The sequence below is a fragment of the Mastigoproctus giganteus genome, chromosome 8 (assembly GCF_048544385.1).
Source record: "Mastigoproctus giganteus isolate SK-2022 chromosome 8, ASM4854438v1, whole genome shotgun sequence".
NCBI lineage: Eukaryota > Metazoa > Arthropoda > Arachnida > Uropygi > Thelyphonidae > Mastigoproctus > Mastigoproctus giganteus.
In genome coordinates, this window is record NC_143582.1 from 87,845,191 (window position 1) to 87,873,039 (window position 27,849).

At 38.1% G+C, this 27,849-nt stretch overlaps 1 protein-coding gene across 3 annotated transcripts in view; it reads right to left on the reverse strand.

Annotated features, from left to right (window-relative positions):
- Window positions 1-27,849, reverse strand: part of LOC150081700 (uncharacterized) — a 222,580-nt gene that overhangs the window by 87,589 nt on the left and 107,142 nt on the right. For all 3 annotated transcript variants that reach the window (XM_090378816.1, XM_090378814.1, XM_090378815.1), the window contains exon 5: window positions 21,882-21,989. In XM_090378816.1, the coding sequence (XP_090234942.1) occupies window positions 21,882-21,989 (108 nt within the window). The remainder of the gene's footprint in view (window positions 1-21,881; window positions 21,990-27,849) is intronic.

A 27,849-nucleotide genomic window follows, 5' to 3' on the forward strand; every position in this document is an offset into this window, starting at 1 on the left:
AACTGCTCGATAATGCATGCCACTAGTATGGATTTATTTAATTATTTATTTAATAAATATTGTTTCATTTAACATTTTATTTTATTAATTCTTATGAATAAAATAAAATATTAAATAAGCTATTTATTTAACATTAAAAATTAAATATTACAGAAAGTTAATAAATTGGCTACAGTTACCAGATGAAGGCGCTACGAGCACAAACATTTCGTAGTCATTAATAGTAAGGAGGTCCGATGCTTAGCAGCTTTTCTCTCCGTTTGCGTTATGTTTCTACTGCAGGTAAGAACCACTGACTTTATAAATAAATTAGTAATATTTGAATGCTTTAATAATTTAAAATTATTTCTAAAAATATAATTCAAATAGAACAACAGATATTGTGTCTAAATATACTTCTTTCATGATCGTCTGCGCATCACTAATCAAAGTGAGATTATTCAATTGCATTTTTAAAAATATATTTTGCTGACAACAAGTAGGAATTTATATTTATTAGGAAGTTATATTTATTTTTTTATATTTACTAGGAATTTATATTTATTTTTTTATATTTACTAGGAATTTATATTTATTTTTTTATATTTACTAGGAATTTATATTTATATATTCCTACAAGTAGGAATTTATATTTATTATTATAAATATAAAATTTTGTGACTTTGCAAGAGATTGCCTTTTTTGTCAAATTTTGTGACTTGCCTAATATGTTCTATAACTTGTTAAGATTTTTATTTCGAAAGCAAAATAAGTATAATAAGTATAGTACTTGCGTCGATAGTTTTTTTTTTTTTTTTTTGTCTGTGTTCTTCATTTATATCACTATGAATGTAAAGGTTTGTCCAAAACGAAATGAATATTACTTTTGTGAATTGATACTTCTGACCACAGCCGTATTGCTTGTATGTTCATTTGAATTGTAGTGAATATCCTGTGTAATGTAGTGTATATTTCTTTGGCATAATTTTCTCCCTGCCATATCGGCAAACTTAACATACCCAGGTATATCAGCACCTTTACGTCATTATTGCAGTTCAAGCTATCCAGTTAGGCTTTACGTCATTACAGCGCAAGGCCGCTTTATTATTATTCGCCTTAAATCATCGTAAAACGTTACTTATTACATGAAGTGCTTTATTTGCTTATTAGATTTTTCGATATAAATGTATTCGACTTGCAACGTTGCGTAGACTGAAGACCTGCACTCGAAAAATGAATAAAATATTAAAACAGAATAACTTTTTGATAGTACTGCCTACCATTAAGTGCACAGTGTGAAATGACAGGAAGATATCGCGTTGCTCATTGTTCGAATCTCTGGGGTGAACACGGTGGTTCCCCACGATCTCTCTCTCTCTCTCCCCCTCTGTTTTTTGCGCTTTTGGAGCTGGCGTTTCTTAAATCCCACTGATGGCAGTAGATTATACAATAAGTTTATTTATAAACAATTTTGGAGGGAATATTTCACCTTTTTTTCTGAAATGTGAAATGTCTGAAAGGTGAAATTTCAAATTTCACCTTTCAGACATTTTTATTTTTCACAATTTTTTTTTTTCTTTTCTTTTCTTTTCTTTTTTTTTTTTTTTTTTTTGGAGAGAGAGAGAGAGAGAGAGAGAGAGAGAGAGAGAGAGAGAGAGAGAGAGAGAGATGATTAAAGGACTAAGTAACTTGATACCAGTACGTTTACCTATTACTATCGAAGTTATTTAGTCTCGGGACGGTATCCAGTCCTTAACTTGGCATGAGGCATCACTGAAATGAGTAGAATTAATTCCCGTACAGTCCAATTAAAGGTGTCATACAAGGGATACTTTTTTGAACTGTAAAGGTACCACCAGAGGAGCCAGCATTCATTGGTAAGAAACTTCAGATGAGTAGCCTATATCTTATAAATTCTGGGTCTTCCCACAAGATTTAAAAATCGTCTCTCCCCACTGTGCTCCTTTAAAACCATAAGATACCAGCTGCCACCACTCTCTCTTTTTCCGATAATGGCAGGCCTAGCGGTACGGTGTACCACTGTGAGTAGTAGATGATAAAACCAGTTCTCGCTTGGCATCCATTCAAGGCCTTATGCACCTCAATCAGATCGTCTCGCAGGTGCCTAGTCTCCAGACGCTGCAATTTGCAGAACTTAGCCTTTCTTCGTAGGAGCACCCCTTTGTTCCCCTCACCAGTCTTATTGCCCTGCCCTGCACTCGTTCTAGCAACTCTACATCTTTCCTAAAATGAGGCTTCCGGACCTGTACGCAGTACTCAAGGTGTGACCTGACCATTTGCTTATACAAGGTGATAATCACCTCCTTATCCCTGCCCGAAAAATTCCTGTATATCATTGACAATACCCCATGACCTACTCTGGCGCACTGCTCAGAAAACTTCATATCTGACTGGACAATTACTCCCCATTCATTCTCCACTACCCTGAGTGTAACACCACCCAGTTAGTACATTTCTCTGGGTTTACTGCTAGCCATATGCAGTACTTTGCATTTGTCAATGTTAAGCTTCAGTTGCCACTTCTCAGCCCATCTATCTGTCCAAATTATCTAGGTCCTGTTGCAGCAGCATACTGTCATTACTGTTATTAACAACCCTATCAACCTTTGTATCATCTGAAAACTTTGACATTACGCTTGATATACCTTCATCAATATCATTGATAAATATACAAAATAACAGGCGCCTCGGTAGGCAGGTGGGCAGAAGCAGCAGTGCGTAGCACACGCTTCTTGATTAGACCAGGGTTCGAGCTCGTGACCACCAAATACGGAGGACGCGGAAAGGTACAGGGAAGGATCACCGCATATCCCCGGAACAATATCTCTTCTGCTTCTCTCATATGCTTCTCTCATAGACCCAAACATCTGCATGCTGTGATCCCCAAAAGATCTACATATACAAACCTACTGGATACCCTATTTAAAATTCAAACTGCTCTCAACAGTAAATCTCAGCTGGACGTCATCTTCCTTGATATTTCATCTGCTTATGATAAGTTCTCAATTCCCGCTCTCATCTACATTCTAGAAAAGTACTTTGGCATTACTGGGAATCTGCTAAAAACCATCACCAAGACAGCTCATCATCAGCTATAAATCCTTCCAACAGGAGTGCATTATAAAGAGAGGAGTACCACAGGGAGGTGTCCTTTCCTGTGTACTGTTCGCCGCTGCCCTTGAACCCTTCCTCGCAAGGTACATTGATTTCTCATCATATGCAGATGACCTCAAATTATATATAAAATCAAAAGACCCTGAACAAACCCACCTGACAAATCAGCGAGTCGCCGTCCTGATCAACAGCCTCGTAACCTATCTACTGCAGATAACTCTTGGGCTAAACATATCTAAATCAGCCCAAAATCACATTTACAAAAAAGAGAATAAAAAATGACATCACAGCCTATCACAACGGAGTGCAGATAAGGAAAGTGAAGTCTCACACCGACCTCGGCTTAACATGGGACGAGGGCCTCACTTTTCAGAACCATTTTTCGACCATGAAAACTAAGACTTTCTCGGCGATGTGGGCAATTCGACAAGAGCTGACGGGGTTACTCCACGTCGATGTAGTCGGAGGATACGTCCAGCGGTGCCTACAACTTATCGCACTATATGCATCACCAATCTGGTCTTCTGCCCCGACGTCGTACATAAATAGATTCCTCGCCTTCGAGTACTGGATAATGTGATGGAAGAACAGGGTCACGGGCAATGCATTCACCATCTCCAGGGCAGTTTTATATACCAACTTAAATATCACACAGGAATATTCTTCTTCTTTCTCAGATGCTTACCGGTGTGATTGACGCCCCCAGTCTTCGAGGACTTATCTCTACTCCACGTGCTGGACGCAGTAATTACAGCCCCTACCTACCGTTGCCTTTTATACTGTGCAACCTGTGCTGTCTGAAGAATTTCTTCCCAAACAACGCAGTCAACCTTTTCAATTCATTGGCAATAGACCCTGTGAAATACTCCGAAAGCGAGCAGTACAGAGTGAAGAGCCTCTCAGAAGCGCATAGCTTACTTCAACTATAATCTTGTCAATGAGTGAATTTTGTAAACAATATTGTAAATATATTGTTATATTATTTACGCACTTGTGTAAATATTGTAAATAATTGTAATCGTGCATTTTTGTACACCCTTCTTATACTGTATATAATTGCACTTCTTGCATTTTGTACACCCTTCTAGCCGGTCGGCTGTGTATAAGGAGTGAAAGCAAACACTTGCTATTTTAATAAACGGATTTAATAAATAAATAAATATATGGCTTTAGTTGCTAATGCTCCTAAAAACCAAATAACAAACAAAACAACGATGGGCCCAACATCGAACCCCTTTAGGATACCATTAATAACATAAGTCCACAAAGAGCAGTGTCCATTGATTACCACTCTGTCTTCTCCCCCTCAACCATCCTTTTATCCATTGTAGCAACTTGCCCTTAATGCCATACTTCTCCAATTTGTACAGTAGTCTTCCAGGTGCAACAGTATCAAAAGCTTTCCTGAAATTCAAGTAGATGATATTAAAATTGTTTTTTTGCATCCAGTTCCTTTGTGACCACATTGTAGTATACAATTAAATTGGTCAGACAAGACCCTTAACAAACTCATGCTTGTCTGAATTATTACTGCTGTCTTGTCTAGATGATCCTACAATGCTTCTTTAATCAGTGACTCCATTATTTTCCCTGGAACAGAAGTCAAACTAACAGGTCTGTAATTACCGTTACTCGTGTCACCCTTTGATCTCCCTTTGTGAATTGGAGATGCATTTGCACATCTCCAGTCCGTGCGGACTTCCCCTGAGTCCAAGGATGCTCTTATAATTATGGCCAAGGATTTGCTTACTTCCTTTCCCACCTCCTGTAATATAACTGGATAGATCCCATCCACTCCAGGTGCCTTTCTTATGTTTAACTTCAACAATTTCTCCTCCACTTTGCACTCAGTTATTACAAAATTATTGAACTCCCTGTTAGAGTTTGATAAACACCTGACTCTCTCTTCCTCCTTCAATAAGTCCTCATATGTGAATGTCGATGCAAAATACTCATTTAGTTTGACAGCTGTCTGAGAATGATCATCTACAGTCAAACCATTGATATCAAGTGGACCAATCTGATTCATCTTCCTTTTAGAGTTTATATAAGTAAAGAAGTCTCTGCTGTTTTTCTTTACATTCTTTGCCAAAGATTTCTCATAATCTGCCTTCGCTTGCCTAACCTCCTTTGTGACTTGATTATAGACTAGCTTATATTACAATAGGCTTCTGTTTCGGCTGATAATTTATATGCATCCCATGCATATTTCTTCTCTGCCACGAGTTTCATTAGTTCATCTGACATCCATTTGGACCTAAACCTAGAACAGTATTTCTTAGTTGGAACAAAACAAAAAGCCTTCCAAAATTACTTCCTTGAATGCTTCCCATTTAGAATTTGCTGTTGGTAACCCTATAGTCACCTTTATGAAAGCATAAACCTTTCCCTTTACCCCTGATGTTAGTTACGTCTGTAAGTAAATCCCACATCAGTCCACTGTGATCACTGCCACCTAGTGGTTCCTTTATCTGTAAATTCTTAATGCATGAATAATCACTGCTGATAATCAGATCCATTGTGTTACTCCCTGTGGTTGTCTCTCTAATATGCTGCTGTAGAAAACAATCATCAAATAAAGCCACAAAATCCACGGTCACTCGCACAAAAGTGTGCGAGTGATCTACCCACAAATTCCAGTCTATATCTGGTAAATTAAAATCCCCCATTATAATACACTCTGATTTACTGGCTCACTCTATTTCTCTGTATAATTGTTCATTGTACTCATCAGAGTCATTAGGCCTATAACAAACTCCTACCCTCACTTTTGCTTTCCCAGTGCGTATGTCACACCAAACTGATTCAACATTGCACTGTCCATCTATGTCAACTGGATGCACTTCCCTAGATTTTATGTGTTTCTTAACTAACAGCATAACCCCTCCTCCCTTCCTATCCTGTCTGTCTTTTCTGTACACATTGTACACCCCAAATTCCAATTCTGCATTCCTTATATCTGTGTGACACATCGTCTCTGATATCCCAACGATATCCGGCTTTGATGTCTTGACGAGCACTTCAACTTCATTAAATTTATTTACTATACTCCTAGCATTGGTGGACATGCAAGTATATATACACTTGGTCTTACTCTTAGTTACTGTAACACAGCCTATGTATTTACTTGTTTGATGACTACCAGCAGTTTCTGAAATCCCCAGCAACTTGCTTTCCGGGCTGCTGCTAATTTCGATAGAAGCAGTGGAAGAATCATTTCCACCTCAGCCTGCGTCTACTGTTAATATATTACTAATGTCACAAATCCAGAGCGAGAGCCAAGCATTGCTGGAACACCGGCTGCTCATAGGCCAACCAAAAAATTGGTTGGCGTATGCACAGCTGGCGTTCCAGCAAAATGAAAGTCCCTTTTCTTCAACATGGTCTGGAATTGTTTTCCTAACATCAGAAGCCTTTGATGTGGTCGTCTATTCCTTCTGAACGGTTCTGTTTTCACAGTTCCATCGTTAATGAATTTAACGTAGACAAGCAATTCGCAGTATTTGGCTACATTATGTCATACCGAATTTTGAAAAAAAAAAAAAAAGAGAAGGCTTGACTTCACAACTTAAAGTTGTAAAGCCGGTGTGGGTCTCTCCTTTAAGAGCCATTGATGAAGCAATTCATGGAATTGCCGAAAAACAAAAGTTTCGATAGTTTCTTCTTGCTGTCGACAGCAAACACAATATGAGTTGTTTTTAATCAGCTAGACTTCACAAAAGTTTCTCCTGTTATGTGAGCTTTATTGGCTTTAGCGGTTAACAACGACAGTTCGTAGGATGCATCTACCACTTGTACACTTTGGCCGAGGCTTGATGAAAAGTTCGGGTATTGTCTAGCTTCATATATCTTAAAATTTGAAATTTAGCAGGGGAAAAAAAAAAAAAAAAAAAAAACTTTTTTGGTTTATCTTTCATGGTGCTGGTACCGGATCTCTCATTGCAGGAGAACTGAGAACTGCGTGGCATATGAGGTGTGGCAGTAAAGTTTCCGGACTGGTCCTGTTGCTGTCATGTTTTATGAAAGCAACAACACCATTCTGGGAACTTTATGTTGTAGTTCATACTTCCTCCAACAGATGGTGGTAAAAAATTGTCCAGTAGGCTGACAGGTTGCAAGTATCAACCGGTTTCGTTAGCAGCATTAATGTTCCGTGTCACAATTTTGCAGTGGAACAACGAACGAATATCATATTTTTCTTTAAAGTGCGAAAATCTGCAACAGAAAATGTATGAACTGTTTACGGCGATGAAATGTTAAGATGTGCCAGTGGGTCTGAATGGTATAAGCCAGTGTTTCCCAAACTTTTTCAAGTCACGACTCCCTTTTATAATAGCCAAGTAACCCGCGACCCCGCCATATTTGCATAAAAAGGCATTTTAATAGGGTAAAGAAAACACATTAAAAATATATTTTTCAGAATATAATTCTAACCTAATATTTAATGCGATCGTTGTACTTGCATTTGGGCAACCAGCTTCAAAATTCCCGGCTGACTGTTTGTTAAAGCTAACCTCATGTCATCCTCAACATTCAGCCTGTTTCTTTCCTTTATGTTGATATGAAGAAGCATTGAAAATCCTCTCTCGCAGAGATATGTAGAAGCAAATGGAAGTAAAACTCGAAAGGCAAGGATGGTGACATTTGGATATGACTGATACATAGCACACCAGAACTGAGTCAGCAATTTTTCATAAAACAAATTACGTGATGAGGAATCGTTTCACAGATCCAAGAATTCATCCTGTACTTCATCGGGTATTCTGGCTACATTCATGGATTTCGTACCAGTGCAGCTTCTTCTTCTGTAAGCTCAAGGAGGTACCGCTGAAATTCCTTTTCAAGGAAATCAAGGTGCCCAGTAACCTCCTCCTTCAGATTCTCATCCAGTTCATCTTCAGATTCCTTTACCACATTGCAGAGTTTTTCAGACATAGCAGTGTTTCCAAAATTTACTTTCCGACGCTAGTTTTGCAGCTTGGATACAAATGCCTGAAGATTGTCTTGAAATTGGATAATGTATGTTTCCTTTCCCTGAAGTTTCAGGTTCAGCTTATTTAGCTGGTCTAAAATGTCTGCTAAGTAAGGAACTCTTTTCTTCTAAGCTTCATCATTAAAGTAAGCCACAAGGTCGTGTTTCCCTTGCACTTCCCGGAACAACTTGATTTCATCTTTCAACTCAAAGACACAATTGAAATATTTCCTTTCGACAACCAACGTACAGCAATGTAGAAAAGAAGAACCTCGTTATCAGAATTCATGTCTTTACAGAGTTCTTTAAACAGACAGATATTGAGGGCTCCAGATTTGATGTAATTCACAATTTTGATCAGAGAATCAAGTACCTCTTGCCGAGGAGCTGGAAGAGTCTTACTGGCAAGAGCATATTGGTGAATCATGCAGTGAATGCCCTTTGCTTGGGGAGCAAGTTTTTTCACTTTTGTCTGAAAGCCCGACTTTGACCCTAGCATAGCTGGTGCTCCATCTGTACAAACCCCACAGACGCTTTTCCACTGTAGTCCTCCAGTTTCAAAAAATGTATTTATAATATCCATAATATATTCACCTTTTGTAGTAGTTTCAAGTGCACTACAAAACAGAAACTCTTCTTTGATGTCATCTGAATGAATATATTTCACGAAGACTAGCAACTGAGAGCACGAACTTAGTCCGTTGATTCATCAATTTGAAAAGAAAACAATGGAGAAACTTTGATTTCATTCAAAACCTGCTCTTTCACGTCTACGGACATAGCTGAAATGCGCCTCTGAATACTGTTATTGGACAGAGATATTTGTCGCATCTTTATCTCGCTGGTTTCCCCAAGAATTAACTTCACTATCTTCAACATGCAGGGTTTGATTACCGTTTTTCGAATCGTGTAAGGTTTTTTTTTTTGTTTGGCAATTTCCAGTGCGACTTCATATTATGCTTGCACTGTTGCTGAAAACTTCCTGTAGGATCAAGTCTCTGACGTTTGAGACCAGTTTCATGGCGTCGAAAGAACTCCAAATCCTTTTTAGTATGTTCTGAATGCTTTGTCTCTAAGTGACGTTTCAGTTTTGAAGGTTTCATAGATTCAGCACTGAGAACGACATTGCACAAAACGCATTGTGGCTTCTCTATGCCATTGCTGATCAAGGTGGTAAAGCCAAGTTTCAGATGGTCTTCTGAATAATCACGTTTTTTCTCCATGGGTACGGATTTAGTACGGTCTGATGACGATCTACTGACGCTCTTTACATTTTAGAAAGTGCAAGCAGTAGCTAACCTGCGCTCGACAACGAGTGGCTGGTTTCTATCATGGCGCCAACTAAAGGTGGTTGACTATTGGTGAACTAAGTTCGCGCCAGTTTGTATTAGACGGTCCATCGTGGACATTATTGAATTACATCATTACAAACATGGCGGCGTCAGCAAAACATACGGGGTGATCTTCAACTGCGCTAAGAGAGCAACTCACCTTTATTCGACGGTCCGTATTCGACAGTCTGTTATTCACACATCGAGACACCGATTAAAAATGAATTTTGATATTGAATTTTGCATCATAGTGAATAGTTTTTTCAGTTTACTATTTGTAACACAGAATTTTATTCTAATGATAACACTGCATTTGTATATTTTAATTTTAGGGAGTGAATCAGGGTCCGCCGCGGCGGAAATTTTAAAGGCTCGCCATAGCAAATAATTAAAATAATATAAAATGTTTAATATGTATGAACACGACGGGCTTTTAATATTTTTTAAGTATCCGCTGCAGTGGACCTTAAGTCACTTCCTTTCATTTATCAAAAATCAGTGTTACTACCACTAGTAGAATATTGCAGTGTAGTCATATGCCATATTCAAATAAATAAGTGTTGAAAACCTTCGTGGTGAAATTTCCTATAAAAATAATTGCAACTAAAAATAACCGCGGCGACCCCCCCAGAAAAAAACTTTGCGACCACCCCCTTGAGGGTCGCGACCCACAGGTTGGGAACCTGGTGTATAAGCGGTTCAGGGACGGACGTGAGGATGTTCGCAATAACCTAAAGAGTGAGCATCCGTCAACCCCTTGAAATGAGGACAGAGTTGCACAACTTCGGGAAATTGTGCAAGTGATCGTCGTTTAACCCTTAGAATGATGGCTGATGAGTTGGATGTAAATAAGATAAGTCAAAATTTTCGTGACGATTTAGGGAAAAGGAAGGTCTGGGAAAAATTTGTGCCGCATAACCTCACGGATGAGCAGAAGCAACGAAGAGTGTCATCACGGGAAGACTTCATCCCGACTTTCAAGACAATCCTAATTATCTCGACTGTGTTGTCAGTAGAAATGAGTGTTGGGTGTTTCAGTACTACACAGAGACGAAGCGTCAGAGCATGCAGTGGACTTAAAACTCGTCACCATGGCCCAAAAAGTTTCGTTTACAGAAGTCCAGGATCAAGACCACGCTGATCATGTTTTTTGACAAAGAGGGTGCGATTCACACCCTCTGAAGGGAAGAGAGTCAGTGCTGCGTTCTACATACAGGTGTTTCAAAGACTATTGAAGCGCCTTTCCCGCGTGAGACGGCCGCAATTTCGAAAGAAAGGCAGCTAGTTCTTGTGCACGCCCATTGCGCATTTGCGAAGACATTTATCGCGAAACATGACATTGTGCAGATGAACCATCGATCCTACTTTCCCGATCTAGACTAGCGGACTTCTTCCTCTTTCCCAAGATGAAAACTGGATGGATGTTTCAGAATGTTGAGGACATAAAGAAAAACGTAACCGCTGAACTGAACGTAATCTCTTTGGATGCCTTTGCTGACTTTTCAGTTATGTTTAGAATGTTATAATAATTGCCTTCAGTCAGATAACGATTATATTTTTGAATAAAAATAAAACCATTTTGGAGCTCTTTCACTTTGTGTCTTTTTATTGCACCAGTTCGGGAACTTTATTACCATACCTCTTAATATCTATGTATCGAGAGTGATTGATCCCGTTTTTTCCCCCTTAATGATATTGAAGCCATACTTAATGTAGTTTTCATGGTACTTTATTAATCGCGGCAATAATATATTAATAAAAAAACCGCTATAAAAATAATTTTCCTGATTCGCGAATAAATGTAAGGCATGAAAAAGTTAATTGGATAAATAATCGTAAATATTTATTTACTACTACTACTGTATGTGCGGAACACTAGCTACCTTATATATACCCCGCTACTAGTTACTGCACAAGACCAGCTACCTATTATAGAGATCCGTGGGCTCAACTAGATTCTTACTCCCAGGATAGAACAGTCCCGAACACTCCCGCGAGCGTGCTAGAAAGTTCGAAAAAGTTGCATGCCCTCTAAATCCTGTTCACTGATTGAACCGATACCCCTACCTGTTTTTATGCACACGAGTATATTTGTGTGTCATTATTGCGTTGTTATTGTTTTGTGCATCCAGAATTTTGGAGTTCTTAAATAATAAATAAGTTTAAACATCCATTTTACGCATATTCCGATAAAACCAGTAGCTGTGTATTGTGGTGCACGCTGTGTACTCACTTACATTAACCACTTTCAGTCTCTTAGTTTTACATAGTAAATTATTTGTACTAGGCCTCTTTTTTTTTTTTTTTCATTGCCACAATTGTGATATGCTGTGCTTCTCTAAAGGTTGTGACTAGACCTAGCGGATTGACGGCGTTTCTTGTGTTGTTTGCAGCACTTGTGAACTGTTGCTTATTTCAGGTAGTATTTCTGCGAAAATAATGCATGCAACGAGAAATTTCACTTTCAGCGAGAAAATGCATTTTCTGGTACATTTTTCACATACATACCACTACAAACGAAAATTGGTTTTAAGACTTATCTTAGGCCTTGTTGCGTGGGTACAAGCAATCTTGTACAGATATGTACAAGCTTTTATGTTCGGGATTTATATTCCTTAATGTTTTTCGATTTAAGTGGCAGTTAAGAATTTCTCCGCTGAGCTTCCTCGTATGCCCTCTCTCTAAATTGGAGCAGTGTGGCATTGGAGGCAAATTGCTGCTATGGATAAAGTGGTGGTTGAGGGGGAGAAAACAGGAGTCGTAATCAATGGACACTGCTCATCGTGGACTAATGTTATTATTGGAGTCCCTCAGGGTTCAGTGTTGGTCCATTATTGTTTTCTGTATTTATAAATGATATTGATGGTATACCAAGCTTAATGTCCAAGTTTGCAGACGATGCAAAGTTGGCAGGGTTGTTAAGGACACTACTGACGCTATGCTGCTGCTGCAACAGGATCTGGAAAGGTTGAGCAGATGGGCTGAGAGGTGTCAAATGAAATTTAACATTGACAAATGTAAAGTACTACATATGGGAAACAGTAACCCCAAAGCAACGTATCAAGTATTTGGTACTACACTGACAGTGGTAGAGAATGGAAAGGACCTGGGGGTAATTGTGCAGGCAGATATGAAGTTCTCTGAGCAGTGCAGACGGTCTGCAAGAGTAGCTCATGGTGTCTTGTCAATGATATACAGGAATTTTTCTAGCAGGGATAAGGAGGTGATTATTCCCTTGTATAAGGCAATGGTCAGGCCACACCTGGAGTACTGTATACAGGTCTGGAGGCCTCATTTCAAGAAGGATGTAGAGCTGCTGGAACGAGTACAGAGAAGGGCAACGAGATTAGTGAATGGAACAAAGGGTTCGAAGAAAGGCTTAAGTTTTGCAAATTACAGTGTCTGGAGACTAGGCACCGGCGATGTGATCTGATATATAAAGCCTTGAATGGTTTGGGCATGCTCAATGCCGATGGGATTCTTCTTCTTGCTCAGAATAATCACCTGAGAGGGCATAAATTCAAATTGAGGAAAGACAGATGTAGGATAGATGTGCGGAAATTTGCCTTTAGCCAGCGGGTAGTTGGTTGGTGGAACAGACTTCCATCCCTCGTCGTGGAATTTAATAGCCCAAATAAATTTAAGGCTCAGCTGGACAGGTATTTCGAACGAACGGAGGGGTAAAATGTAAGTGTCTTTTTTTTTTTTTTTTTTTTTTGGCTGATGCTGCATAAGCTTGCTTTCTTGTATCATATGCCTCTACTAATGCTAATTCTAAAAAGGAGTGACAAATGGCAAAACCATTATACTATAATGGAGAACGCCAGCACCCCTCTCTATACACATTCTTTCCTAGCCCATAAGTCTAGCTCAAATCTAGCTACTCCGTTCTTTCTTTTGGATATTTCTGCGTATCATTTAAATAACCTTTATAACGGGTATAATATGTCCTAAACGTTTGGGAATTCAATCTCCAGTTATTTTTTATTTTTTACCTCGGCGCAACCAGGCCTTCTGTGGTCTTAGTGAAGTCACTGGCCTTGCACAGTTAGTGGTTTCGTTGTGCTGGAATAGTTGAAGAATATTGGTTAACATATCTAACACGATAAGGGTAGGATTCATGCTAGCACTCCTCAGAGTGCAGGATATTCAGAGTGAGCAAAGCGCTCACACAGGAGCACCTGCTCCTGTAACTTTTGGTTCACTCCAACTACTGTTCCCCACATTCTGACCTCTTCTTCTTCTTCTCCTTCTTCTCCTCTTAATCCCCCCATATGCTTTCTTAAAAAAAAAAAAAACTATTTTTTTCTCTTTCTTTTTTTTATTTTTATGGCCTCTGTTAGGAAGCTCAGGCAATCCTGGCAGAGGCCAGCCAGAGTATAATGGGCAGCCTAGCTCATCTCCCAGTGGTTGTGGCGGGCAACGTTGGGTCCCACTAGGGGCCCCGCGGCCAAGCAGCCAGAGACACAACAACAGAACAAAGCACAGTACTACATAAACCAGACATTACACTTTTTCTGGCTGTGCAGTAGTTCTGCATTCCATTACAGAGTACATATGGCGCAGATGTGAGAAACCACCGGTGGCGCCTGAACCTAAATACTATGCCACTATGGTTAACATATCTATGTGCCGTATTAGAATCAATGACGTAGGTCGACTAACTAAACTCAGGAGTGAGCCATCTATGTTGCAATGGATAACCGTCTAATTAAATGCTGCAAAAAAGTTATCTCGAAATTGAATTTTAAAAAAAATTAGGATACCAGAAAATATTTTAAAATTAGCAAATTGGAGGCTATTCTTAAGTTTAGCGCTCGCAATAAATTTCATCTAAATATAAAAATGTGATTATTTCAGAATTTCCATAAGCTAGAATTACCTCAGTATGATTGTATTTCCATATGACAGTGCTGAAGTGATCATCTGTATAACGATGATAAACGGATGTATCGTAGCCCAGCAGTAAAAGGGTACTCCCTCCCACCTTTGTTTTCTTTTATGATTAAACCAAAGGAAATGCTTGAATATCGCTATTTTGAATTGCTAGCAGTTGAAAATCTGGAAATGGAATTATCATTTGAAGAAATTCAGTTTTGAATGGAAGAAAATTCGAAAAAATGAATTATCGATTGTATAAATTACAATATATCGGTAACAGTCAATCAAATTTAACCACCACGAAGCTATTAAAATCGGCAAAATATTCTTCATGAAATTCTTTTATTTCCGAAACATGGAATTTTTCACGTTTCGAAAATAAAAGTGCGATGTTATTTAGCGAATATAATTTATACCGCCGCAACCGAGTGGTCAATCGGAGGGTACAGTAGTGCACGTGTATGAGTCGACCGTGGTTCTACTCCACCTGATTGCGAAACACGGTGATCTTGCATTCTCTGTATCGTAAATCTCTCTGGCTCTGTTTGGTCATCCCAGAGTATAATCAGAAAATTTTCTTTCTTTAAACGCCACAGTTAGATTATTATATTTAATTCAGATAATTCAGATTTTTGAATTCACGTTTTGCAGAAACAATATATTGCTTGCCGACCACTGAATTAGACCGTTAAACACAATCGCACGGACCAATAAACATGCAGCTGTGTGTTGTCAAATTTATCGCAAAGTGAAAGAGGCCATCTCTGCGTAGTCCGCTTGTGTGAACGTATTTTAAGCTATTCTACCATTCTTATAACGCTGAATCGAAAGCTATTAAATCAAGACAACCAACACAAAATACATTAGCTCTTTCTTAGTGCTAACAAAAACAAAAGCTTATTAAAACTTAACTGGAGAATCATCAGTTTCTTCAATCTTACGGAGAACTATTTCATCACAGACTAGTTACTAACTACAACAGATTTTGGTAGCACTGGTTGTCTGCGTTATTTGAATAAGTTGTGACTAATGATTTCTATGACCAAAGAAGCCCTTAGCGTTAAAGAGAAAAAGGCGGAAAATTATAAAATAGGTTGATTAGTCTATTCAGTTTCATCATGCAATAATGTTGTTACGATGCATGGAGTAATATTGAAGTCGTTTCACTTTGGTTTCATGAAGTGCTCTTTCGTATTCTATCCTGCGCGGCTAGCACGGTTGTGGTGCTTCAAAGTAATAATAATAAACTGAATGTTTTCTGATTAAATAGGAAACTCTGCGGCTAGGTGATTTGATTGGGTATCGCTGGCTTAAAATGAAATATATATATATATATATTTACCCAGGAATAGAAAAGCTGAAACTGAAATATATTTAATTATAAATAAAATATAAATAGAAATGAAATAAAAATAATCAACTTGGCAAACTATTGAGCGGTTCCAGAAATTGCAGTTTTCGTATAGGAGCTTAATTTCCAGACTTTTGTTTAAATTACTTCGTAAATACTGCAAATTTCAAGCATGGGTTTAATCGATCGTTATATTTTAAGCTTTTTAAATGCAAATAAAAAGAACCTTTGTTGCTTGAAGTTTTCGCAAAGATGGGCGATTTCATTCCATGTTTTTCACTTTCTCAGTTAAGAAGGTAGTTTATGAAAGGTATTGTGATGAGAGTGGCCGAAGGCTGAAAGCTCTGTTTAACACAAAGATAACCTAGTTAGTATAACTAAAATAGTAAAGTTATTTCCGGTCCTGTACAGACAGAATTTGAAACGGAGTAGTGTTAAAAAGATTCACTGTAGCATGTCGATGATGCAAGGCTTATCACATTGACAACGTCATCACGATCCTTTCACAAACGGTTTAAATGTCTCAAACATATATCTTGACAAGTCAAAAAAATTAACCTCAATTTACCTTTCTTTTTTTAAGAAATTAACAGAAGCACACCGTCCTTCTACTGTTAAAAAACCCACCTCCTCTTTGGGAATATCCGAGGAACTTCTTAAACACCCAAATGCCGCTCATCAAGGATTTTTCTGAAAGACAACAGGTACGGAACTTACCTCCTACACACTCCATTTTTTGTTATGTTTTGGTTTGGTTTCAGTTGTTGTCGTGTGTTCCAAGGGATCTGAGAAGAAAAAGTTCCAAACACGCGCTGTTACCGGGCGATTTCGAAAGAGGTCACTGGGAAATACACAACTTCCTCAAATCTCGGAAAAGAGAGACGATAGTGCGCAAATACTAATGGGGGGGGTTTTTGGCTGCACCATCCGTTGCTGTCGGCGGGTTTCTTGCTGACTGTAGTCTGTAAGCGTAGCTGTAGACGTCAGGAACTAAATTCTTAAAATAGAGCGCTGCTGATGCGAGTGCGTTTTACCAGCATGTTACCAACTTGCCGAAACAAGAGACAAGCCAAAGCGAAGAAAAATGCAAGGAACAAAAGCACCACTACTACTACAACAACTAGCAAAAAGAAAAGATAAAATTAATTGGTAGATTGCTTTCAGTTTTGAAAGGATTGATTATGCGCTGTAAATGTAGTGTTGATAAATATTATATTTCAGTGTCTTCGTTTCATACGTGGTTATCAATTTTTCAACGCTCACCGGGAACTGTTGAATTGATATTTCTGAAAAATTTCTTTCAACGGTTTGCTATCAGTGGTTTTTCGCAAATGAATAATAAATATAAGATGCTTTTTGTTTATTATTATTTTTTGTTTATAGTAAATAATAAAATACATTAAATCACGAACCTTATTCTTAAAATGCGTTTCTCCGTAGTAAATAATTTTTTTTCCGTGATTGATTCAAATGATTGAAGTAGTATTCAAAATATATAAAATAAATAAAAAAGATATTCTGTGTAGTCAGTGTGGGATAACGGTTCTCGTAAACCGTGGAAATATTCGACTGTAATCTCACAAGTAGTGGTTATCAATAATGAGTACGGTACTCCTCTTCACCCCTCCCCCCTTCGTGATGCGTCCTCCTCACAGAGGGTTCGCAGTTCTGGTGGAAGCACCCAGTCTGCCCTAGAGAAATGATATAAATTTCCTATACATTGATTTCGTGTTGCCTTGCACGTCTGTTGTATAGCCTCATTCAAAGTGTATTCACAAGCCGATTTTAAAACAAATGAGAAGTTGTGAAGCCATTGAACTGCCACATAGGACCAGTGAGTACAGTAATCTCCCAATTTATTTCCACCACGCGATCCTGAGAAGTAGTTCATAAATAGGGTGCGATTTTCCTATATAATAATATTACGGAAGAATGCGCGCCAAAGTTTTTTTTTTTTTTTTTTCCAGCTCTGCTACAGTGCGGTTTATGTCTTGTTTATTTAATGCATGCGTGCTGCGTTATGCTTACAATACAGCGTTACGTAATAGTAAAAACAAAGTGCAGTGCAGTACATTGTTATGCTGCGCTATGCTAGATATGGCGATTTAATGTCGATGAGGTTTCATTCCAGTATAAAGCAATAGTCTGTCTCAAGGTTGCCAACTTTCTGAGTTTATACTGCATTTATTTATTTAGCTCGACAGTACTGGCGTTTGATCTGACAGATCCTGCAGTGAAACATTTATTGCGCATTAAGTCATGGGATAAGAATAATAGCCGTTACTTTGTCTATCTTCCTAAATAAATGTACAGTCTTACCTGAGTAATTTTAGAAGTGATAGATGATTGTTGTTTTGGAATAATACGTGAAAAGATCTGACAGGTCAGGTGACAGCGATAATATTATTTTTGTCTTCAGCGTTTTGTAAACCAAGGCAGTACTGGCGCCTAATTTAATTTATTTTTCGCATTAGTTGCTGATTCAGGGTTTGTGGCTGAATCATACTTGAGAAGTTCCAGAAGTGTACGACTGTACACTGCTGACTGATGTGAGAAATCACAGGTGGCGCCTGACCCTAACACTATGTACACTGCTGACTCCCAGAGAGTGCTTGGCCTTTGGCACTCGCACAGTGGCGCCTGCCCCTGTGACTTTTGATCCCTCTACCCATCCCCTATTTCTCCTTACTCGGGTGGACTGCCTTCTCTATCTGTCCACTTTAGCTTGTTCCTCACATTCAGATCCCTCTTCCTCTTGTTCCCCTGACCTTCTCTTCTCTTCTTCTCTTTTTTTTTTCTTTTTTTTTTTTTTTTTAACTTGGTCTTCGTCCAGGACGCTCAGGCGACCCTGGCGGAGACTAGCCAGAGAATAATGGGCAGCCTGGCTACCTCCTAGCGGTGTGTGCGGGCAACGTGAGGTCCCACCAGGGGCCCTGCGGCCAAATGCCAGGACACCCAACAGAACCTAACGCAATATGTCATATACAACAGACAACACTTTTCTGGCATTTACAGTAGTTCTGTATTTCTTCACAGCGTACATATGGCGCAGATGTGAGAAATCACAGGTGGCGCCTGACCCTAACACTATGCACACTATGCACACTATGTACACTGCTATCGATATGTACAACTCGTACGTCGTCTGGGACTGGCACTCATTACTATATAAACAGAAGTAATTAATATAATACTAACCGTTTCTGTGAACTTTATAGCAGCGTAACATGTTAATGACATACGTAAAAGATTAATAATATACATTATAATGTACGATGCATATTACAAATTCATTATATATCCTAAATATATGAGAAATTTATAGAATTAAACACTGTCGGGTAGTAATTAATTTAACCTTCATAAAGGTTAAATTAATAAAGGGGCAGATCTAATAATTTAGATAAATGGGCAAATATAATAGTTCGTATAATTAAAATGATGACCAAAATGATAAATTTGTACGTACGTACCGTTTAGGAACCATTATTGAAACGGGACATGTTTCAAAACTGACCACTGTCTAATTACTCTGACTCCATCTTTGGGATTGGACTTTAATTTTAAAGGGATAGTTAATAACTAAGTAATATCCTTTCAAATTAATGATAAGCAATTAATATATTTTTCAGTGATCAAAAGTAGTATGTAGTAGCCAATTTAAAAATTAATGATATGACCATAGCAATATGGATAGCGTTTATAAGCCTGTGAGTTTACGACCACTACGTGTACAATTGAATCTAAAAATTTCCTACTGCGGAGTCTGATGGATTGTTCCGTCAGTGTATGATTTTTGGTTGCATCGTTCAATTTGATACAACAGTACAGATTCAGCAGAAATTAGAAGCAGTAGAAACATCGATGTGTAATAATTTTTTCGTACATTAACATGGCGATTGCAATGATTGGAGGTTCACCGGTGTCCAGATGATGTTTAGTTATAGTGCGCGTAAGCAAGATAGGTAAAAAAAAACTTTTACCCCAGTTTTTAAAACACGTTTGTTGAGTTAAAAAAAAAAAAAAAAACTGTCAGCAAAAAACCGTTTGTGGAATGAGAAGTTGGTCTCGGTTAGGGTACTTGTTCTTGCATATACAACCTACTATTAACTGATAGGTAACATAGTGCTGCCGAGGGACATTTACTGCATTTAAATTTCATATATAAGTACAGTACATGTATTCTCATAATATGTGTTCCGAACGTATGGTACGCCATACATTACGTATTCTCTAACGCAGTGGTTTTCGACCTTTTTTAAATAATGGCACCTCTAAGTAATTTATTTTATTTTGCGGCATCCCTACTCAATTTTCTGCCTGTTAGATCTGATTCTCTCTCTGTATATGTCTAATATTAAAAAAAATATGTTATATGATAGTTATTACAATAGTATAACTGTAAACAAAATTACAATTCATAATACAAATTATGTATATAATAATTTTATTCCTTATATAGAGGTACTGAGTAAACATCAATTATAGATCACCACAAAATTAAAAAGACACCATACACCTTTTTATAATAAAATAAATATATAAATTTAAAAAAAAAGTTTAAGTAACTTAAATCTAAATTACGTGGTACCCCTGTAAAGTTGTTGCGGCACCCAGGGATGCCGCGGCACAACAGTTGAAAACCACTGCTCTAACGCATACCTATGCGTTAAAGAATATGTTTGAGAAACTTCATTTCATGCGTCCCGCATGAAATGAAGTTTATATATATTAAATTGGCAACGTTATATTTTTCTAACATTTCCAAACAGCTTTCGACATTGATTGTGTTCATAACGATAAAAGGCTGTTGTTGTTATTTGGTTTTTAGGAGCATTAGCAACTAAGGCCACATTGCTCTGGGGATATGCGGTGGTCATTCCCTGACCTTTCCGCATCCTTCGTATTTGGTGGTCACGGGCTCGAACCCCGGTCTAATCAAGAAGCGTGTGCTACGCTCTGCTGGCTCTGCCCACGGAGGCGCCTCGATAAAAGGCCCAGCTGTGATTGTTACACCTCACCGATCAGTTAGGTTTGCTCGATCTCGTGCCTTTTCTATATACATTCCAGAATTTTTTCATTTAATGTCCGCGAGTTTGTAGAATGTTATTATGCAGTTTTTCGCATTAATGATGGCAAACCAACGTGGTTTCATTACACTCCATACATTTATCACATTTTATGCATTTGGCACTCTTCACTGAAAATCAGCATGCTCTCTACATACGAGGCTTTCTCGGGCTCCTGGACGAACAGATTTTTTGGCTGGGGTGGGGGGGGGGTTCTCGTAAACATTGAATTTACAATTTCAGTTTTTTTATTTGTTTATTTATTTATTTATTATTATTATTACTAGCCACATAGTGCAAGGAAGCCTGAGGCTTATGCTGCACCAGCCAAAAAATTTTCCGAGTTACCCTGAGATAGAGAGAGAGAGAGGAATCACCAAGAAAGAGAAGAATGATGATATCCAGCTGAGCACCCTGGATGTGCCAAGCCCATACTGCCCCTTATTTCCTGCAACCACTGATGACACGTTGTCGCTGTCGTTTTAGCATTCATTGTTTCATGTGGATACTAATTTTTTTATTTTTACACTTTCGCGGTACCCTTGTTATTAAGTTTCCAAATTCATAACGGGCTGCTATTTGTATCCTCTGCTGAATTGCCATTCTTCATCCTGCAGCAAAACAAAGTCAGTTCAGTAATAATCAATTTTAATGAGCGGGTTTTTTGTTTTTTTTTTTTTTGTTTTTTTTTTTATTTAAACGCGTTAAGGAACAGAGAAGTTATATGAATTTTAAGAGGTTGCGTATCATCCGTCCTGTTCAACAGTTACATTACTCAATGATATCTGTAGGCCTGCAGTTAAACATTCTGAGCCATAAATGTCTTCCGTCGTTACCTTTTGAGTAATGCCTGCATGTCGTTTCCGGGGTGAAAATGGGAAGGGGAGAAAGAGAACATGTACAGAGGAATGTCGCCAATGTGCATTGCTCCATAAGGAAATACTTAACTGACTGGAAAAACTGATTCGATCGCGAGTCACCAAATTGTTATATTGCTCCTGCATTTATGGAAGAAGCCTTTGTCTGTCAGAGAATTAACGAGATTAATGGTGTCACTGTTGATAAATTACTAATGAAATTTGCAAAATTAATGCAACACATGAGAAATATTTTAACTCACAAGGAAGTCCTCCTTCAATGACTGGTCATGCATACTAACTTACTGTTTCCATCTCGCCGTTGACGGGAACATTTGCACGTTTACGTGGTTTTGGCGGTACTGGCGGAGGTACTTTTTTCGCTGGTTCTTGAGGAGTTGCTTGGACACCATTCTGAATAGAGAGAAGAACACATATATTACATGAGTTAGAAAAGCTGGACTTTATTGAAATAAAATAATTTCATTGCGGTTTGAGCATCCAGACTGCCAAGTAAAAGGAAATATTTTACAAAAACTTTTATAGCTTTAAGTCCCGATAAAGCAGGGGCGTCCAATCTTTTTTGGTTAAGTACCAAAACGGATAAAGTGCTAAATGTCGCGGACCGCACGGATTCCCGGAGATTCGGGTTGCAAAACAGTTCCTTAACACTAGTGACGAATTTTTCGAAATACAATTTTATTTTTTGTTTACAATGTTTAATATTTAACGTTTTTTTTTTTTTTTTTAACATTTAATGATTAAATACAAAAATCCAACAATTGTTATATAACGCTAATAACATTCTAATTGTATGGTTATGGTTGGTTTATGTGAAACTACCTATATTTGTGATTCAAGAATTTTAAACTTGGGATACGCATAACACTTCCGACTGCCTACTTGGCCGCGGTTGGACACCCCTGCGATTAAGCAAAGCTAATTAAGAATTAAATTGGCAAGAGATTCACTGCACCTGAATTGGCAAAAGCTTAAGTTGTCTACATAGTAAAGAGCAAATTAAGTTCGCTGCTACATTACAACATCGAGAAGCACGTTACCACGAGTTGCCTCGTTCAGCACCTCTACCGAAATAAAAAGCACTGCCTTCTAAGGAGTGCTGTGGTTTATTTGAAATGCTTGTCATGGCTTTTGTACGCCTGAAGCTCATGCATTACGGCAAGAGTTCAGGCGTAGTTTAGTTTTCTATTTAGTTCTGTTTTGGAAGTCATGTAAGATAGGTATTATGGATATCCAGCGGTTGGTCCACTTGAGTATCCATAATACCTACCTACTACATTTCATGGTAGTATCTTTATACATTATTTCACTTTAGAAAGTGCCCCGGATAATACACATTTTTCGAAGATGTAATGAATTGCCTTTAATTCTGTGCAGGTTTCTTGAGACATTTATTATCTTAATATTTTGCAGATTTCTCATCCTATCATGTGAAAAAAGCAGAATGTTAAAAGACTAATGGGCGTGGTAATGCCTCTTAAAAAAAGTATAGCTGTCAATTAATTAAGGAGGTTATTTACAAAGGTCAACTGTTTCAAAAATTCCATGTCATTGTTCTGAAATTTCCCGTTTAGTAGTTAAGTTTTAGAAACGGATAACATATCCTGAAAATCAGCAGCAGCAAGACGCTCCTAATGAGGGTGCGAGAGCCTTTTCCATCAAAAGCTTTTTTCATAAAACCGTAAGGCGACCATGTTAAAAGCCTTTTTCATAAAAGCCATAAGGAGAATTCAGTTCATCTCAGAAGTGAGAGAATTGAGGGAGGAAAGCTGGACCATCTTTAAGAAATATAGTTTAAATCGTTCTTCATCATATTTTGGTCCCAACACTGACTATATGTAATTGATAAATTCAACGTATGAATTTTCTCTTATCTTCTCTAACGAGATTAGACTTGTATCATAGGCCTACAACCAAGCAATCATGATATCGTTACTGCTTTGAAATTTTTAATTTCTCTTGAAATTGGTTGCTCTCTTTAGGCGCGTTCGCATATGCTTATACGTGTGCATATTGTCTTCACCATGTCCATTTGTCTGCCCGTCCGCTCGCATGTAACAGAGAGATTCCCACTGGACGAATATTTATGAAATTTTATATTTGAGCCTTTTAAAAATATTTAGCGAGCTATTCGAAATTTCATTAGAATCGAACTAGTAGAAATCCGGAAATTAATATTTCTTTTTTGCAAAAAATTGTGTGGAAAAAAGAGATACATATTATTAAATGTAATTTTAATGCAGTATTGTCAGCTTTAACAATCCGTTGGCGCTTCGCGTGTGTTATAAGACTAGTGAAAGTGGTGTCGCTTGTGAACAGATATATATATATATATATATATATATATATATATATATATATATACAGAGAGAAAACAGACTTAAAAGTATATGGTAGAGACTAATAAATGTCATATGGTTAAAATTAAACAGAATAGCTAAGTTTAGAGGACGAAAAACTATAGTTTTATTAAATGTTTTATTAAGTTATAAACTTAGTAATTAATTAATAAGGCGATTACTATTAATTTACTTTTCACTTCTATTAATCACGGAAAAATCGATTAATTTAAAAAAAAATCGAACAGGCCTGAAATAACGCACTTTGTACATTAACTAACCTGTTTAAATTAATTATTTAATTTTACTTTTGGTAATATTCCATTGTACTCAATAAATCGAAATCTGAGGGCACCAAATCCGTGAAATATGTCAACAATTCAAAACAAATGTATGTGAAATGGTGTGTTGTGCTAATGAAAATAATAACATTCTTATTATGCTTTTCTGAATTGATTGAAATATTTGCTTAATAACATTTTCATGACTTACCTTAGGTGGAAAATTAAAGTTGTGTGTATTTTGATTGATATAACTGCCATCCTAGCTGAGGTGTGCTCAGGGTGAATCATACCGCAATCAACACCAGAAATTATAGAAAATACATCGCAAAGGAGCCCGGAATGTCAGATGACACATGTCGACGATGCCACCTGGCCTCAGAAACGAACCAACACATCACAGGGGGATGCAAGGTGATCACCCAGACTGAGTACGCTCATAGACACGACCAGGTAGCCAGGATAATACATCAGAAGCTAGCGAGGAAATACCAGTTGACCAAAGAAAATGTACCATACTAAACCCCAGGCAGTACTAGAGACCCGAACCCACAAGCTGTACACGGACCGTGCCATAATAATGGATAAGACCATCCCGCACAACGGACCAGACATAACCCTTGTGGACAAGACGGAAAAGGCTACCTACCTGATTTACATAGCAGTGCCAACACTAGCAATGTCCAGAAAACCCATGAGGAAAAAATTAGAAAGTACACGAACCTGAGACATGAGATCAAGGAGATGTGGCATATTCAAGAAGTATCGACCATCCCGATCATTGTGTCAACCACCGGTATGGTGCCAAAGACTCTACATAGCAGCCTAGCGGCAATAGGTCTCCCAGAGAACACCTATTGAACTCCAGAAAGTCGCAATCCTGAACACCTGTAGGGTAGTGAGAGTTCCTCGACCAACAGTAACAGCAGACATTACAACCATTCTGTGTACTTGGTAGCAGTACCAGTCACGGAGTGGAATCCCCTAATCAGGGACAAATAATATAAGAGCAACAATTGTTGCTCTTATATTGTGGATAAGAAGGAAAAGGCTACCTATCTGATTGACATAGTGTTACCCAACACTGGCAACCTGCAAAAAACCCACAGCAGACATAACAATAACCACCCTGTGTACTTGGTAGCAATACCCGTCACGGGGTAGAACCCTCAATCAGAGAGAAATAATAATAATAATCCACGTGTCAGGAATAGGTATACCTGCGTTCACGTTAGGAATAAGCAGATTAAAAAAAATACAGTAGATGGGTCGAGGTATTGAGTTTAGTGACTTTCAACGGGAAGTCACCGTTATATGTCACATTAGCAATCACTTTGATCATACCGTTACTGTAACGCCGTAAGTCAGCAATGACCGACACACTCGCTAAATGGAACTACTACAGTATATTGTATTACTACAGCCGGGTACCGCAGAAATTGATGGAAGAGATCGGAGGGCGATCAAAGGAGTGCTACAAAGATTCTGCAAGCCTCATCGAATACCGTCAACCAGGAGTTCAGGGAGGTCTCAGAAACTGATATTAATGCATATATGATACGTAGAGAGGTGCATGGCATTGGATTTTAAGGAAGCGCTGCAATACACAAACTAAACATCATAGCGCAGTGAGCAGTGGGACTTAACTGGTGCACAACCAATGGAACTTTGGAAAGTACAAATTTGTTATGGAATAGAAAATCACAGCACACAGTTTTCCAACCTAATTGCCCTGTTTTGGTCTGGCGGACTTTATTTACCAGAGTGTGTTGTCCCAAATCTGAAGTTTGGTGTCGATGCTGTCGCCACCTCAGGTTGGTTCTCAGCATCGACCATGGACCACTGTTCCGGAAAATTTAATATCATGTGGTACATTGACATGATGGACAATTCCGCTGTTCCTACATTTTAGCGGTATGGGAGGGCCGTTTTCTGTTTGAGCATGACGATGCACTGCATGCACTGCGTCATATTGCACAGTCTGTAGTGTCTTGATCTCAAGACATGGGACTGCAAATGCTGCATTGGCCTGTCAGAGCACTAAATATTCACTACTACTAAATATTCTATCAATAAAATATTTTTTGAAGCATGCAGGTGGCCGGTTGGTAGTGTAGTGAATATACAGGGCATTCCAGAAGCATGTTCAAAACATCCTGGGACTTATTCTAGAGTTCAAAATAATAAAAATAATAAAATCATATAAGCATATGTGTGATTCTGAATGGTTATAGAACTATGGCCCTTTTAATTAATAAAAAAAGTGCTTTTTATCATTTTTCAAAACTTCATAACTTTTTTTTTATTGAAACGACTATAGCCTTCAAAATCGGACTCCATTTTGGTTATTAAGGTTAGCGTACCTGTTTGTTAAAGTTAAAATGGAATTTCCATGTCAATACCATTTTAGAAAAGGCCTCTCAACTGACGATGCTATTAATTCTTTGGTTGATTATGGTATGCAATCAGAAAGTAAATATGTACTAGCATTATTTGTAAACTTTGAAGATGCTTTTGACAAGGTGTGGCACGAGAGCATTTTATGCTCACTGAGGGGAATAAACTGTCCTCATTTATTTTATAAAATTTTAAGAAGTTATTTAAGTGGAAGGACAATTCAAGTTTGCTCGCAACATTTAAAATAAGGTAGGGCTATTAATTGGAGCTGTTCTGGAATATGGTGCTAAACCAATGGTTGGAGATGGAGATTCCGTATTGTAAACGAGTTTGGTATGCCGATGATTTGGGTATATGCGTTGAGGGTAAATCTAGGGCCATTTTAGAACAAAGGACAGGAGAGGTAGTACAAGGTTTAATCAAGTGGGTATCTTTAAACAAACATAAGCTTTCGGATAGCAAGACAGTGATGATGTTGCTACAAGGCAAATTAGATTATGGAAGGTCGCTTAAATTTTTTCCGTACCTCGATTATATTAGTAGTAAGTCATCAGTTGTCTCTACCGTTCTCTCAACTCCACTAATCACTTGGAGCTCCTTGCAACTTGACTTTCTCCAGTCCAACTTTCCTAACAGTGAGGTAATTTTTCTTGGTGATTTTAATGTTCACAACTCCTGCTGGCTTCCGTTTTCTAGTAACGCTGACCCAGCTGGTCGAGATGCTGAGGCTTTTGCAATTACTAATGACCTTGCACCGATTGTTTATTTACCTACAAGAATACCGGACAATCCTAACCATACAGCCAACACGCTTGATCTTTTTCTTACAAACAACCCTTCTAAGTACACGGTCGAAGTGAGTGGTCCTTTAGACACCTCAGATCACAACTTGGTGATTGTCTCTTCTTCAATGGAGCCTTTATCTCATGGCTATTCCCAACATCGTATTGTTTGACATTACAAGAATGCAAAATAGGATGACCTGCGAGATTTCTTTTCTTCTTTTCCTTGGTCGGATTACTGTTCCTTCAAAATTTCTGATGTAGGTTAGATGTGCCGAAGTTTGCCTTTAGCCATCGGGTAGTTGGTTGGTGGAACAGACTTCCGTCCTTTGTTGTGGAAGTTGATAGCCTAAATAAATTTAAAGCTGAGCTGGACAGGTATTCAGAACGAACGGAGGGGTGAAATGGGAGTGTTTTTTTTTTTTTTTTTTTGGCTGATGCTGCATAAGCTTGC